We start from the raw sequence: 14,957 nt of genomic DNA, 5'->3' as shown, positions 1-14,957 counted from the left end.
GACACAAGGATTAGGGATTGACTGACCCAAATTTATTGTTAGGCTAACGTGGCAGGCTTTATTACATTACTGTAATGTAATAATTCTTTTACTTGTTGAGGTGCTCTTTTAATCTAAAAATGAATGAATATATACAACAGCACTTCCGTAATTTCTTCCTTGGGTGAGCCATGGCTAGTATATTGAGGAAAAAGACAGTAGAGCGCTATGTTGAAATAGAAAAAAAAAATACAAACCTCGAAGCTTATAGTAACAACAGAAAACATCAAATCCTTATGATGTATACAAAAGATCCTTTTAATATAAGCCCTAAAAATGTCAGTTACCAATTCAGTGTATAGAAGCAGCTATATAAGCAGAACCAGAAATGGAAAATTGCTACTCATCTCAATACAAAGCAATGCAATTGAGAACTGGTGTTCGAAAACCTGTAAGAAAAGCCCAATGGAAACATTAATGACCAAAGCACATGCTGCCTTTTCTTGCCGAACTGCTGGCAGTTGTCCTTGTGCCCTTTCTATATTTAAGAAAAAGGAAAACCTATTAAGACATAGTGCTGTACTTCCAGTATCTATTCTAAAGCTTTTTGAATGTTTATCTTTCAATAGATGAAGACACTCCAGTATTAAATAGATAACATATAAGGTATCACATTAATGTGGACAATTAATATGAGCTATTATTCCTGAACAAGTACACTGAGAGCAAGACACACTGTTAAAGTTTGTAGACACCAAAATTCCCAGGAGATTTGGATTTTTCTCCATTTCCTTTCAGTTATGTTTTTAAACCTCAGCACACTGAGCCATACAAGTAAGCTAGCACGTGGAAGAAACACAAACATATTCTCATACTCACCAAGGAAACAACTAATGTGAAGAGCCAGGCATAGATGAAGAAGTAGTCTCCTCCTATTTTAATAATGTAAAGCAGAAGGGATGTCACTGGCAACAGAATACACTGGGTCACGATAAACTTCTTGATAGCATCCTTAAAAAAAAATCCCAGTGTCTGTAAAGAAAGGATATCAGTGATATTTTCAATGTAAATATTCATGTGCCACAGTGGTTAATGAACTGATCCCTTCAGTGGATGCACAGAAACAAAGTAAGACAAATCGCAAACCAGCAATACCAATGTGATAAGGAAATCAGAGTCAGTTAAGAAAAGGTGGAAGAACCTTTTCACCTCCTCTCCTGGTAGCTGTGGCTCTTTACATCCACATGGACTCCAAGCCCATGCAGATGCACTCTTCCTTAGCAAGATGTGACCCAAACCCTTATTTTGCATTGCACATATACCCTTCATTAAAGGAGGAAAGAAAAATTTAAGCTTGTATGTCCCTTAATTCCTTTATCAATCTATATCCTAGACATTATGGGATTTTTAGAGAATAGGAAGCTCTTAAAGAGACATAGCTACTGTAAAATATTTTGTCTTTGAACAGTTGCCTCCATTCATCTTAACTTTCAGTTACCACTAAGCTGATTGTCTTAACTGGAAGTCCTATTAAAGATTTTTAGATATATATTGGGTATTTTACTCCAAGCTACCACTGACATGCAGTTACTACTCATGTAGCCGTCTCAGGTTTTAAAATTAGCATAACTTTAATAGAAGCAATAGAAGTTTCAAAGACCTTTACCCGAATGAATCTGGTCTAGTGACTCTACAACATGATTAGACACCCAACTAGTTCTTTCAGGAATTGTTACTTCAGTACTTACAGCTACCTGCAAGGCATAGAAGTGAGGGGGTTATTATGTAAGGATCCTTCCCAACAAGGTTGTATTAAAAAGCCCATACTACGTTAAAGATATGGAACTCGTCTGGAAAGAAAAAAAATACTGGTGAAACAGATTTAAATAGAAACTAAGGATTTGGGGCAAGAATTTGGAGGGACGCCTGAGACTTCCATGACTATTGGAAACACAAATCAGACATAAACCCATAATTTTAGACGACTATTCATGTAGACATATTCACTCTGGTCACACAGTGAGCACTCCGGTGATATATTCTTACTAAGTGACCATTAGTATCAGCAGTAACACAATTGTACAGACACATGCCCACACAAATGGAGCACTCCAGAAGATACTGTTCCTTGCCTGCCTTTAATATTCCCAGGTAGTGTAGGCTACCTTTTCCAGCTCTGTAACTAGCAAAGCAAGACTTGTGGCTCTCATTCACACTAAGCAATGGTCCTTTCCTGAAAATAGTATGGAGAAGCATGAAAGAAACTCTGTGGGTCATCCCGGACAAAGGAAAATTTGCTTCCATTTGATCAAGACTCTTAAACTGGTACAAGCCAGGAGAGAGAACACAAAATACACAACACTATGTTCCTCCTTTATTACTTCCTCAGCTCAGCCAGAAAAAGGCCTGTTATACAGCTTTTTCATTTTTTAGCTTAGTAAACAGCTGAAGAAACAGTCACTTAATATAACCTAGAAGAACTCTTAACAGAAGCATGCTGCTAGCACTGTTTCCACTGGGCTTTCTGAAACACGTCAACTACAATCCATCTAGCTCAAGTTTTCATTTTAACTTTTTCTTTACTTCCAGCTCCACAATCTAGGAGGAATAGAGCTATAAAATTGCATGGTGTCTTTCATCTTTGCCCCGCCTCTTTCCTGCTTTCTAAGGCAGATGCGACTTCAAGAGAAATCCTCATTTTCAGCAAGCCACTCCCAAGAAAGAGTCTATCTGAAGATCATTTGAGAATCATTGCTAGAAATTCCAAAGTCTGTGCTGGTACCAGATGTGAATTTGGCTCATTCACTAAAGGACCTAGCCCATTTGTCTGAAACGAAAGATGGAGATTTGACTGTGATTATAAGACATTTGGTACCTCAAATTGGATTGGAGCTGGACTCAGCCTTCAGTTCTTGGCATGAGGACCACTGCAGTGAAAAAACTTGTAGAAGACATCATGCAGGTAGCTCAATCAAACATTAACAACACCCATAGGTGTCAGTGCCAAGTCTTCCTTTTCTCATTTGATTACGCACAATGCTTGCATTGACAACAGTGAAGCACCCAGAGAGCACAGCTCCAAGGAGAAAATGTTCAGAGGATATACCCAGAATTCTCCTTAACCTCCCTAAAGCATACAAAGAAACAACATGGGTTCTGCAAGCTCTCAAGACAGTTTTAAAGAAGCCCGAGCTGCTAAGTTCAGTATTTGATCCTCTGCTTCTTCTGCACAGAGGTAGGGCCTGGTCAAGGCCTGATCAAGTCGAGCTCTCCATCCATCAGCTAGTCTGCCAATTTACTCTAATTCTAGTGCTTTACAAGTCCCAACACTGACAGTCGTTGGACTTTTGTGTCCTGGACATAAAGGGCTTACAGATCTGGCACCAAGATGGAACTTACTCCTCACTAAGGTAGGAGAGACAATCAAGGTGCAGGCCTGATACTCAGGATTGACATGAGAGACAACAGTGAAGGATAACTTTTGATGCTTATTTAAGGATTCTGAATGTCAGAAGTATGTCTAGGCTAGGCCAGGGCATAAGCACACTGCAAGAATTGGTCTTTGCCAGCCCTTACAATTTTTGAGGACTACAGAACAGAAGTAATAGCCAGAGAACAAACAAAATACATCAAATAGGTATTTCCCTGAAGAAAAGATTGCTTGACTGATGCTCTGGAAACATGGGAACATTCCTTCCTCCCTTGATAGGAGCAGGATGTTTGCCTGCCAGTATGCTCACTGTAAAGTCTGCAGAAGGGAAGGGGATCTCCAGGACTATGGCTCAGAATCACCTAGGATATGAATGGCCATGTGCGCCATCATTCTAACAACGAGTATTTCCTTGCTGCTGAGAGAAAAAATGATTGTTAGAAGTTACACACGTTTTTAGAACAAGGTTTTTTTTATAAGACTAGAGAGCTATGTGGAGTATAAAGAGAGTTCTGAGTTGGTCACAAGCTCAAGGCTTATGACTAACTAGAACAATCTTCAGATTTGCTCCCCAAAGACTGGAGCAGGAGCTGCTGTTGGCACAGTATCCAAATATCGGAGGTGGGGAGGGGGGGAACCAAAAAAGCCTTGCAGTTTCCAGGAATACAAACAGATGTCAAGACAAAATAGCCCAAATTTCATATTTGGGCTTCCCTGGAAAGAAAATAGTATGCCACTAAATAATTGACGTGAATCAAAATAATACAGGATGTATCGGGTTCTACACGCTTCTGTTTTAAAGATGATTGAGAGAGGGTGCAAACTGGATCGTTGCATTTAGAGCTTTTTTTCTCACATTTTCTTACTTGTTTTATAAAAAGGAATAAGAAACATCAATTTATCAATTTACCAGGAATATAATGAGTTTAGAAACAAACTGATTCTACTTCTTTAGGTCTAGCTCAGTCTTCCTGCCTCCATAGAAATTGGAAGATGAAACTGGCAAATACCAGAGCATCTCTACCCCTATTAAAATGAGCCAAACAGCTTTATCCCACATCTGCTACCCATCCAGATTTTATTCTACTGTAAAAAAAAAAACTTCCTAGTAGACTTAGAACAGAAAGTACTGTAGACAACACTAGCTGGGTCCAAAAGCAGAAAACAAGTCTCATGCTCTGGCATAAAATGGCTAATGATGTGTGCCAGATTGAGGTTCCTCTCCCGAAAGGAAAATCTGATCCCATGAGAAACTGATAGTGAACAGGTTAAACTAAGATGGTGAGAGAAATTAAGAAAGCCAGGGCTGATATTAAGTGAGTACCTAACAGAAGTACAAATGAAGAGCTGAATTCTCTAATTTAGTAAAGGCTGATACAAGAAATCAATAAGCCAAACAAAATGAGGAGGAGAACAACTTCTCCGTTTTGTTTCATCTGTTCAGTGTCCATGAATCAGAACTGCCCCTGTCAAGCAGTGATCCAGACTTCAAAGGAAGGGCATATGAAGGGCAAAGAATAGTCCATCCAAAAATGAACAGCTGAGGTATGAAATTTTCTTTGTTCCACTGCTGGAATACACACTTCTTTTTGCTTAGAGGCATGGGCTCATGCAGAGACATTCTGGTGTGGCATGGGTACTTCTGCAACAGTCACAAACTGTCATTGCTCTTATTTGGCACAGACGTGGACATACCAGTCCACCTAACCAACCAAACCTACTGAAGACGTTAGGTCAGTATAAGTGCTATCTACAATACCTGTTGATTGAAGCCATGTTTCTCTTCTATGACAAATGTGTTATATAAACTCCATGGGAGACCAGTCACTGCACTGAAGAGTGTTGCGAGCAGCAGAAATACCAATGACTGAACAATCTAAAAAAAAAAAAAAAATTTTATATTTACTGGCCTGTACTAACATTAATATTCTGGTGTTAAAAATGGATTTTATGTCAGTGGTTTAACTGAAACTGGTTAGAAGATGAAGCTAGATAAATTCACAGAAATAACATTTGTGATGATTAGATTACTGATCACTGGAATAGCTGACTATGTTAAAGAAAGAAAAAAATACACTGGTGAAACAGATTTAAATAAAAACTAAGGATTTAGGACAAGAATTTGGATAGATGCCTCATCCACAGCACAAAGACAACATAAGCAATAGCCTCAAATTTCTTACCGTTTTACTGTGCAGAAAGATCACATCCAGGATTAGTAAAAAGACAACACCCAAACAAAAAGTCCCCAAAACCCCAACCCACCACCTCGTTTGACTCAAGTAGCTTTGAGACTTGTATGTTTTTAACATACAAGGCTATTCTAATTAGTAAGCTAATTTAAAAGTCACATACTGTTATCAGTTCTCAGACTCACCCAATCATTGTGTTCACCAGAAAATGTTATTTTTACTGTATTGTACCTGTAGCTAAATCCCACTTTAAGTAAAGGCAAGCTTAAAAATAAAACTTATTTTAACAGTATAGTTCACGGACCAAACATTTTCACTAAACTTTAAAGACTGCTTACCTCATATTCTGGTCCAAACCCAGCACGACCAGAGATCTGACCAGACAGATTCCAGAGAAAAGGAATTCCTCCACAAAGGAGAATCATCTTGAAAACAAAAACACATACCACAGAGGAAGTATGAAACAGATCTTATTCTACTAAAATTTCAGCATGATAAGGACCTTTTAAGGGTGAATGAGAAAAGTTTTATAAATGGGCTTTTTTGTCTCCCTCTGATCTTAGCATAAAGAAAGCCTGGAATATTTGGCAATGGTTCATTTTTACTTTACAGAAGTAGAGATCAGGTCAAGCTTTTTTTTTTTTTTTCCAAGCCTATTTACTGTAGACTTTGCCGCTATGTTGGCTCAGACATAAGGTATATTTTTCAGAAGACCTTAAAACTCATTTGCCCTGTGCTTGTATGACATACCATCTCTAGGAATGGTATGCAAGATTCAGCAGCTTGACTGCACTGGGACAGTCTCACCTGCATTCCCCACCGAGAGAAAGGCATTCAGACTAAGGCTGTAATTTCACTTTCAGTATTAGTGCTGCTTCATCCATTTTAAGAAAGCTTCACGCTTTCCTCCTTGTGCCTGCCTTGCAATGCCTCCTGCCATACAGGTTGCCAAGGAACAGGGAGTGGATTACTCAAGACATACCATCAAAGAAATGCTTGAGACAGAGCTATTGAAGCAAGCGCTAACTGTAGTTCAAGGCAGGGGCTGGTAGTGTTTGTTAAACAGCTTGACTTCCAAGTGTTTCACATTTACTTTCTTAGCAAGCGATGAATCACTATATATATAAAAATCAGTTTTCCAGCAGGCAGCTTTCCAGTATGGACAGTACCAGGTTTTTATTTACTTATTTATTTTTAAAAGGCTTACTCTTATAACCTAACTATTAGGGTGCATTTTGAGCGTCAGCAGGAGATGGGAAGGACCAAAGCAAGCTTGTTTCTGCTTTGCAGGCTACCTGTAAGTTTCAGAGCTGGAAATCACAGAGGTACCAATCCCTGAACAAAGACAGCTATTAGCATGATGTTGATACTACTTATTAGTTAAAAAGAAACCCACATAATGGCTGAAATAAATCAAAGCATACTAGTAATTCTAACACAGCATCTCCCCTTCAATTAACTTGTTAGGTTAATGAATCATACTTCTACCTACTAAAAGCAAGATGCTCAAAATTGTCATTCAATTTCACCAATTTTGGCCACAACAGCCTTTTTCACATTCAGACAGTTCCCAAAGCAAATAAAGGATGCAGTTTACGCTCTAAGAAGTGGCAAACCCACACATTAGAGGCCACCTCAATTTAGCTCTGATGGAATCTGATAATCCCAGGACAGATTCTGAGAAACAGAAAGACACAGCTCAACATCACAGAAAGGAACAATAACTCAACATCATATACATGTAGACAATAAGCTGCATGTACCCTACACACCAGGGGTATCAGCTTGATTAAAGAATAGAATCATTTAGGTTGGAAAAGACCTTTAAGATCACCGAGTCCAACTGTTAACCTAACACTGCCAAGTCCACCACTAAACCATGTCCCTGAGTGCCACACCTACATGTCTTTTAAATACTTCCAGGCATGGTGACTCAACCGCTTCCCTGGGCAGCCTGTTCCAATGCTTGACAACCCTTTCAGTGAAGAAATTTTTCCTAATATCCAATCTAAACCTCCCCTAGCACAACTTGAGGCCATTTCCTCTCGTCCTATGGCTTGTTACTTGGGAGAAGAGACAGACCCCCACCTCGCTACAGCCTCCTTTCAGGTGGTTGTAGAGAGCGATGAGGTCTCCCCTCAGCCTCCTTTTCTCCAGGCTAAACAACCCCAGCTCCCTCAGCCGCTCCTCATTAGACTTGTTCTCCAGACCCCTCACCAGCCTCGTTGCCCTTCTCTGGACACGCCCCAGCACCTCAACATCCTTCTTGTAGTGAGGGGCCCAAAACTGAACACAGTATTCGAGGTGCGGCCGCACCAGTGCTGAGTACAGGGGCACTATCACTTCCCTGCTCCTGCTGGCCACACTATTTCTGATACAGGCCAGGATGCCGTTGGCCTTCTTGGCCGCCTGGGCACACTGCCGGCTCATGTTCAGCCGGCTGTCGACCAACACCCCCAGGTCCTTTTCCGCCAGGCAAAGGATTTGTGACTACAGGCAGCCTTGATAACATAGCAGTGTTTTGCCTGTAGCGTTGCATGGGGTTGTTGTGACCCAAGTGCGGGACCTGGCACTTGGCCTTGTTGAACCTCATACAGGTCCCCTTGGGAATGAGGAATGTATGAAGAACCTGTCTGAAATTTAACAAGCAATAATGGCCTTAGTTACAACCATACCATTGCTGCAGCCTGCAGACCAGAGGTATTTTCCCTATTAGGAAATACGCTGCAGCCATGACAGCGTAAGGGTATGCAGGAAAAGGTTTGTATATTATGTCTTGTTTTTATTAGGTTGATCACAGTAAGTGGAACAAGCAGGCAGGTTTTTTTGGAAACACAAGCTCTTCTTCAAGTCTGAAGTGAAGCCAGCAGACTTCAGTACAATTGAGAACAAGTTCTCAAAATCTGAGAAGATGGTATCAAGTCTAGAAGTGTTAGCAGCAGCAGACGGAAGATTAGAGTGAGCCAGATACTCAGTGTCTCTGCTAAGTCCGTGGTACACAGCTGGAAGTTCATAGAATCATAGAATCATTAAGGTTGGAAGAGACCTCCAAGATCATCGAGTCCAACCGTCAACCCAACAACACCATGCCCACTAAACCATGTCCCTAAGCGCCTCATCTACCCATTTTTTAAATACTTCCAGGGATGGTAACTCAACCACTTCCCTGGGCAGCCTGTTCCAATGTTTAACCACTCTTTCAGTAAAGAAATTTTTCCTAATATCCAATCTAAACCTCCCCTGGCACAACTTGAGGCCATTTCCTCTCGTCCTTTCGCCAGTTACTTGGGAGAAGAGACCGACCCCCACCTCACTACAACCTCCTTTCAGGTAGTTGTAGAGAGCGATGAGGTCTCCCCTCAGCCTCCTTTTCTCCAGGCTAAACAACCCCAGTTCCCTCAGCCGCTCCTCATCAGACTTGTTCTCCAGACCCCTCACCAGCCTCGTTGCCCTTCTCTGGACACGCTCCAACATCTCAACATCCTTCTTGTAGTGAGGGGCCCAAAACTGAACACAGTATTCGAGGTGCGGCCGCACCAGTGCCGAGTACAGGGGCACAATCACTTCCCTGCTCCTGCTGGCCACACTAGTTCTGATACAGGCCAGGATGCCGTTGGCCTTCTTGGCCGCCTGGGCACACTGCCGGCTCATGTTCAGCCGGCTGTCGACCAGCACCCCCAGGTCCTTTTCCGCCAGGCAGCTTTCCAGCCACTCTTCCCCAAGCCTGTAGCGCTGCATGGGGTTGTTGTGGCCGAAGTGCAGGACCCGGCACTTGGCCTTGTTGAATCTCATACAGTTAATCTCATACAGTTCTCAATGTTTCACAAGCTATTATCTCAAAAAATAATCACCCTAGTTCTCTATCCCTACCATTTGGACTACTCCAAAGGTAATGACTACATTATCACTCAAGTGCTCCAGCCGCTAACTAATTCAGCTCTGAACTTTATTCCAAGCTTGTATTATCTTTTCAGTGTATAGTTGACATTACTGACCAGAAGCAGCTTTATATGCCTCCAAGATTGTCTATTTTTTTTTAGACCAGTTAGTGCAGTTGGGAAAGTGCTATTACCTAGATTTTTTTCTGATCTTTAAAACATACCAAAAAAAGGTACCATAAGGATGTTTTCCAACTCTCAATTTTCCAAGAAAACCTTTTGTCCTGGGATGACGGGGGGGGGGGGGGGGGAGTTCCATTCAAGTGTAATTTTCCCTTTGCAGGAACAAAATAATCAGAGAAACCTGAGGGTGTGCTTTCCTAGGGAGAAGGGAAGATAAGAACTGTGTTAACAAGGAACACAATGTTAAAGGACAGGAATTCTAAACACAAGGGCAGCAGAGAGGACTAGCTGTGAAGATCTTCCAAAGCTCCCAGCTGGCTATGATATACTTCCCTTACATCATTCCAAATGGGACCTGAGTGTTCAACCACAAACACAAATTTTGCGACTTTAACATAAAATTCATTAAGGAAACTACAAATGGCAGCCTTTCAAAAGTCTGCTTTAAAGAAGGAAGTGCCCAGCCAACGCCCAGCACCAAGAGAAGTAACATAAAATGACCTACAGAACTCGATGAAGAAACCCTGCTGTAGGGGTGACTGGGTATCAGGGATACTATATGGTTGTAGATTATTTAGCCCTAGCTACGCAAAACTTATATTAATGGAGCCATAATGAAGAAATGAGATGTAGGAGCCACTGGACTTGCAAGCATTACCTTGCTTCCACAAAGCTCTGCAACCTCTGTAGCAAATCTGTGAACGCAGGCAAAGCTTGGACATCTAATAGCTTGCAGGCCCATTAGCAACCCTCCTGGGACAGCTCACTCCCAATCCCAAATTCAAGAAGTTCTGGGATACAGAATCCCAAGACCACAACCCATCAAGCCCAAGTAGGAACACTAACTTCTTGTTCAGAAGATGAAAGCGTCTGACAATACTAGTAGAATATGGGCGTACAGTATCTCAGCTGACTGCTCCAAGACCTGCTTATTCAGGCCAGCGCTCGATTAATTAACTGGGAGCTTTAACTCACATATTCCATGTTTTTTTTCCTTGGCTTTTGTTCATCAGTGTCACTGCAACACAAAAAGCAGAGCACCACAATCAATTTGGTAACAGCAGCAGCAGTTTGAGACACAACTGCTTCCCAGCTGTTTATCACCACCACAGCTGAAACAGTGGAACAACATATAAGCTAAGATGCTTGACTTAGTAACTGGTTTTGACTGCTGCTTAGGAAGCACCAGCATAGTCTGGGTTTTCTGGCTTAGTTGTGGAAGACAGCTGGATACAGTAAATGCTTTAACAGATCCATCAGGTGCCAAAATCATTGTGGACCTGTACACATTACATTACAGTAACAGGGACAGAACGGAAAGAAAAGGTCATGAGAGAAAGCAAAGGCTGTGCTTTTCCTACACAGGCACAAATACAGAATCACAGAATGGTTTGGGTCAGAAGGAACCTTTAAAGGTCATCTGGTCCAACCCCCCTTCCACGAGCAGAGATATCTTTCACTAGATCAGGTTGCTCAAAGCCCTGTCCAACCTGACCTTAAACACTTCCAATGATGGGGCATCCACAACTTCTCTGGGCAACCTGTTCCACTGTCTCACCACCCTCATCGTAAAAAAATTCTTCCTTACGCCCAATCTAAACCTACCCTCTTTCAGTTTGAAACCATTGCCCCTTGTCCTGTCACTACAGGCCATGGTAAACAGTCTCTCTCCATCTTTTTTATAAGCCTCCTTTAAGTATTGAAAGGCCACAGTAAGGTCTCCCTGGAGCCTTTTCTTCTCCAGGCTGAACAATCTCAACTCTCTCAGCCTTTCTTCATAGGAGAGGTGTTCCATCCCTCTAATCGTTTTTGTGGCCCTCCTCTGGACCCGCTCTGACAGGTCAATGTCTTTCTTGCACTGGAGACACCAGAGCTGGACGCAGTACTCCAGGTGGGGTCTCACCAGAGCAGAGTAGAAGGGCAGAATCACCTCCCTCCACCTGCTGGCCACGCTGCTTGTGATGCAGCCCAGGATATGGTTGGCTTTCTGGGCTGCAAGCGCACATTGCCAGCTCATACCCAATTTTTCATTCACCAGTATCCCCAAGTCCTTCTCGGCAGGGCTGCTCTCAATCCATTCATCTCCCAGTCTGTGCTGATACTGGGGATTGCCCCGACCCAGGTGCAGGACCTTGCACTTGGCCTTGTTCAACTTCATGAGGTTTGCACAGGCCCACTCCTCAAGCCTGTCGAGGTCGCCCTGGATGGCACCTCTTCCCTCGTGCGTATCAACTGCACCAGTCAGCTTGGTGTCATCTGCAAACTTGCTGAGGGTGCGCTCAGTCCCAGTGTCTATGTTGTTGATGAAGATATTAAATAGTATTCGTCCAAGTATGGACCCTTGAGGGACACCACTGGTTTCCACTTGGACATTGAGCCATTGGCTATAACTCTTTGGACGCAGCCATCCAACCAGTTCTTTATCCATCTAACAGTGCATGTGTCAAACCCGTATCTCTCCAATTTAGTGGCTAAAATGTTGTGAGGGACCGTAACAATAGTAGGCCTGAGTGAAGATAAGCACAGACTGCTGATAAGGCTCTTTGTTTAGCAGGGCACTAGATTCAGTGGCAAAAGAGGCTCATTCCAATCATGTATTATTTTCCTTAGAAACAACAAGGGAAGCTGTTTTGGCTAAAGCTCTTGAAATCAAGATAAAGCTTCAGAACCTTTTGACTTGTTGCCCTTGCTAGGTAGTACCATGTCACCCTGTCCACTAATCCACTCTCGGAGGATAGCTTCGTTTTTCAAATGAAATACTGCCTCTAAAGTCGGTCAAAAACGTAGCTTTTCAAATTCACACAAAAATTTTCTTGAGTTCTACTCAGCATACCAAAAAGCCCAACAAGAAGACTGTAACAGCTATACCGACACATGTATAACAACATTTTTACAAGTTCTTACAAAATGAAACAATGTACAGGTTAGGCTGCACAAAAGAGATCAGGAAATGCGAAAGTTAAGAGGGGTCACAATTCTTAAGTACTGGTTTCGCATCATAGTTATACAGTGACATGACTTACACTATTTTACACCACTATTTTCATTATCTCTTATAATTGACCTTTTTGCTTCCTTAAGTTCATCTTGTAGTAGATCACACTCTAATTATATTTTGCAATGCCAGGCATTTCAGGATTCCTTTCTGACCCAGTTGTGCTCCTGATGAGCAGTGCATTTCAGCAGTAAGTCAGAAAAGGTTTCTGTATATCACACATGTAAATACTTTGTTCTAATTCAGTGGCTCTGGTTTTTCATATATGCAAACATTATTTGCCCAGTGTAATTGTTCTTAAACTTAAGAAGTATCCATTGGTACTCTTCCTGTTCTCACAGGCTTTTCTTTCTACGTTCTACTTAAATTTTATCTAAAAATGAAAGTAGTTGCATCCCTCCAAACACAGAAAAAGTCTGTATTTGTAACAATTTAAAATAATTCTAATGTTGCTTAATTATTTGGCAGTGGAAACCACAATAGGTCAGCTGTGCCACTAAAACATAATAATATAATACATGCTGTAGTTGTGCAGTATGACTCAGCACTGCATAGAGAAATTATGTGCTGTCTGAATAATTCCTTCTTCTTATATGGCAAATACAGCCACAAACAAGAAACACAGAATCCTAGGCCTTCCAAATTTCAGTGTTTGATGTAAGACGCCAGAATGCCAACAGTGCAGCTGCACAGGATCACTAAGAATCAAAGTATTTCACAGTTTAAGTACATTAAAAGTATCATATGAATGCCAGAGCAGCTCAGGTACTTACAGTGCCCTCAACCTCTGAATACAGGCCTGACCAAAAGCTGAAAGTACTTTTGTCCAGCTGATACAGACGAGATTTTTCAAATGTTTCTGAATCCATGATCTGTCCCAATTCCCGTGGTACATGTGTTGTTGTTCTATACACCCGTCTCTGAAAAATTGAAAAAGAAACTTAAAGTCTACATCCAATATTTTTAAGGAGATAAATAATATCTAAAAGTAACATACAACATGATCCCACCACAGAAATTTTAAAAAACCCCAAATAATCCACAAAATAACAAATATTCCTAAAGTCCTGTTTTCTATCAAGTTCCAAATATAAAACTGAAGCATAATTATTATGTTATAACCAGAAACTGACTTGCCTACTTATTAATTTATTTCCAATAAAGATTACACAAACTCCTTTTTCCAGAGGATATGACTTACGGCACCACAGTAACAACTAAGCAGAGATTGAAACTAAACACCAGATCCTCCCATGCAAACCATGCGACTTCACCAGAAAACATATCTATGTGGCTGCACAAATGAGGTGCTATTTCATTTTTGGTAGAGAACTCACCACTTTAAAATTTTTGCAGACTAAAAGTCCTTATTCCATCCACTACCTTATCTTGTTTCAGTACATTTATCCCTTTTCAAAAGAAAACCTCCTACCCCTTGTCACTTCAAAATACATTCCTCCTCTGACTGCAGCATCAGGCCGCGGTCTCACAGACAGCTTAGCTGGTCTAAAGGCTCACACGGGCACGCAGCATTGCTTCCTGCCCTCCTGGCAGCGTTCTCCCCAGCTGCGCTGGGTCTGGCTGGGATGGAGTTAATTTTTTCAGAGCAGTCTGCACGGTGGTATGCTTTTGCGTTTGTGGCCAAAGCGGTGTTGATAACACACCGGCCTTCTGGCTGCTGCTCAACAATGTCAAGGCTTTCTCTCTCTCTTCCCCAGCGAGCAGGCTGGGGGTGGACAAGAGGCTGGAAGGCGACATAGCCAGGACAGCTGACCTGAGCTGACCAAAGGGATATCCCATGCTGTGTCACGTTATACTCAGCAATAAAGACAGAAGCAGAGGAAGAAGAAGGGGAGGGGAAGAGGGTGTGACTTCCAAGGTGGCTGTTACTTAGAGACTGGCCAGGCATCGGCCTGCTTGGGGGAGGTGGTGAGCTACTGCCTTTGCAGCACTTGTAAGGGTTTTTCCCCTCTTTCCTTCGCTTATTAAACTGTCTTTACTTCGACGCATGAGTTTTCTCACTTTTGCTCCTCCTGCTCTCTCACCTGTCCTGGGGGAGGAGGATCGAGCTGCTGGGTGGGTGCTGGGCTGCTGGTTACCCCACCGCACCCACACTTTTCAGGTCCTTCTATGAACTCACCTAACTCACTGATGTGATGGCGAGTGTCCCCCCCACCCCGCAAAAACAAGCGGGGGACAGCGCCTTGGTTCATCTGAGGGAGTGCAGCCGGTCCACAGAAGACCAGCTGTGCTCCAGAGCAGGGGCAAGCCTGAGCAGACGCAGGCAGCCACTTCAGACC

The 14,957-nt window shown here is 42.2% G+C and overlaps 1 protein-coding gene across 1 annotated transcript in view; it reads right to left on the bottom strand.

Annotated features, from left to right (window-relative positions):
- Positions 1 to 858: 858 nt before the first annotated feature.
- ZMPSTE24 (zinc metallopeptidase STE24) overlaps positions 859 to 14,957 on the bottom strand; it is a gene marked incomplete at its 3' end in the record, with an annotated part of 19,198 nt that continues 5,099 nt past the window's right edge. The window contains exons 3-6 of the mRNA XM_009323568.1: positions 13,431 to 13,577; positions 5,940 to 6,026; positions 5,169 to 5,285; positions 859 to 1,011 (exon numbers count right to left, since the gene is read on the bottom strand). Of these exons, the coding sequence (XP_009321843.1) occupies positions 859 to 1,011; positions 5,169 to 5,285; positions 5,940 to 6,026; positions 13,431 to 13,577 (504 nt within the window). The remainder of the gene's footprint in view (positions 1,012 to 5,168; positions 5,286 to 5,939; positions 6,027 to 13,430; positions 13,578 to 14,957) is intronic.

This window comes from Pygoscelis adeliae, unplaced genomic scaffold (assembly GCF_000699105.1).
Source record: "Pygoscelis adeliae isolate BGI_AS28 unplaced genomic scaffold, ASM69910v1 Scaffold355, whole genome shotgun sequence".
In the NCBI taxonomy this organism is placed as follows: Eukaryota; Metazoa; Chordata; class Aves; order Sphenisciformes; family Spheniscidae; genus Pygoscelis; species Pygoscelis adeliae.
This window is presented reverse-complemented; position numbering and strand designations above follow the sequence as displayed.